This window comes from Lathyrus oleraceus, chromosome 7 (genome assembly GCF_024323335.1).
Source record: "Lathyrus oleraceus cultivar Zhongwan6 chromosome 7, CAAS_Psat_ZW6_1.0, whole genome shotgun sequence".
NCBI lineage: Eukaryota > Viridiplantae > Streptophyta > Magnoliopsida > Fabales > Fabaceae > Lathyrus > Lathyrus oleraceus.
This window is the reverse complement of record NC_066585.1, coordinates 373,148,624-373,150,172: the sequence shown is the minus strand read 5'-3', so window position 1 is coordinate 373,150,172 and position 1,549 is coordinate 373,148,624. Positions and strand designations below refer to the sequence as shown.

General features: G+C 38.2%; 1 protein-coding gene across 1 annotated transcript; it reads right to left on the bottom strand.

The window, feature by feature from the left end:
- Positions 1 to 431: 431 nt before the first annotated feature.
- LOC127103891 (uncharacterized) lies at positions 432 to 1,296 on the bottom strand. Its single transcript, XM_051041130.1, has 2 exons — positions 1,045 to 1,296; positions 432 to 956 (listed from the first exon to the last, which is right to left on the bottom strand). Exons 1-2 carry the CDS (start codon positions 1,294 to 1,296, stop codon positions 432 to 434), a joined length of 777 nt encoding a protein of 258 aa, XP_050897087.1.
- Positions 1,297 to 1,549: the final 253 nt, after the last annotated feature.

Below are 1,549 nucleotides of genomic sequence, written 5' to 3'. Positions count from 1 at the left end.
CTCATCCCTTCAATCCATGTTTGCACAATAAAAATTTCATAAACAAATAACATTTCGTACAACAAGTTGTGAAAAGGGCTCCCTAGGAGTACCTAGGACGTTTTGGGTGCCTAACACCTTCCCATTGCGTAATTAACCCCTTACCCAGATCTCTGATCTTTTCATTAGTTTTTTATGTGTAAAACTTCTTAGGCTTTTGTTCGCTTTTTAGCCATTCATTTGGATAAATAAAAGTGCGGTGGCGACTCGATTCTTTGTATGCTTTGCTTTTGATTTAGTCAATAAATCATAAAGTGACGAATACACCGCTACACATAGCACTTGCCAAAACCAGTTACAGTTTTCATTAATCTATCCTCTTGAATCAGACTCATCACCTTTTTATATTCAAAATCATTTTTCTCCAATTCCCTTTCCAGTGTTAATCTTCTTTAATAAACAAATTTCCATTTTCCAACATTCTCCACATAGTGAAATGAAATGTTGTCAATTGGAACTTCAAGAATATTAACTAGTATCTTCTTCCCAGAGGCGTGCTTTCTGGAAGTAGAGATGATGTCCTGAACATTATGTTCGACATCATGATCAAATTCATTAGACTCAGAGGTAACTTCCTTCCTTTTCAGTGATTTCTTCTTAGATACAGGAGTAACCACCTTGCTCCATGTTTTTGTGGGACCAACACTTGCTTTGTTCCTAACAGATATGGAGGGTGTGCTGGAGGATTCAACAACTTGGCCTTTTATCTTTTTCAACCTTTTAGCTATACCAGGAGCCAGTCTTTGCCCGATAGGAACGTCATCAGAGTCCAATTCCTCAACATTTACTATGTCAGTGGGCTGATCATTTTTCTCAACAAGGTTTTTATCTTTGTCACCCAAATCATTAGTCATTTCTCCAGACCTTTCTTTGTCTTGCGATTTCTCAGGAGATAAAGTAGGTGCATTCACATTTATCTATGGGGTTCTCAGTATTGTTATCAGGTTGGATCAAGTATATGGAGACATCCAGCATGACATTAGTCTTCGGGTCAATACCCAACACTTGAGAGATCAAAACACGAATATTCTTATCAACATCATCTCTGTCAACAACGATCATGCTAGATTTACTCAAGGTAGTTATAGATCTAGGCATATTGCTGGTTTCAGAGGCTTCAACATCTTCCATAACATTTGTCACAGTAGGACAATCTTTAGACACATCAACATTAGGTTCAATGATGATGAGATCAAGATACAAACTAGTAATAGACCGGGGTTTCTTCACTATATTAGGGGGTTCCGGAGCATTCATATTTCTAGTAGTCATGGAAGGAATGGAAGAGATACTTACTTTAGAAGGCTTTCCTTCCTTGAAGATGAAGTTATAGCCTTTCTCATAGGAGTTGCATGGACAAGGACGATCGAGAGAGGAACAACATCAGTAATGACATTCGAGAGATCTATCTCAGTGCCAATACTTTCAGGGTTTGATTGCTCTTTGGAGTGTTTGTTTGGAGTGGGGACAGAAGGTTGTGACATTTTGGAGGTTTTCGGTATGAACTGTA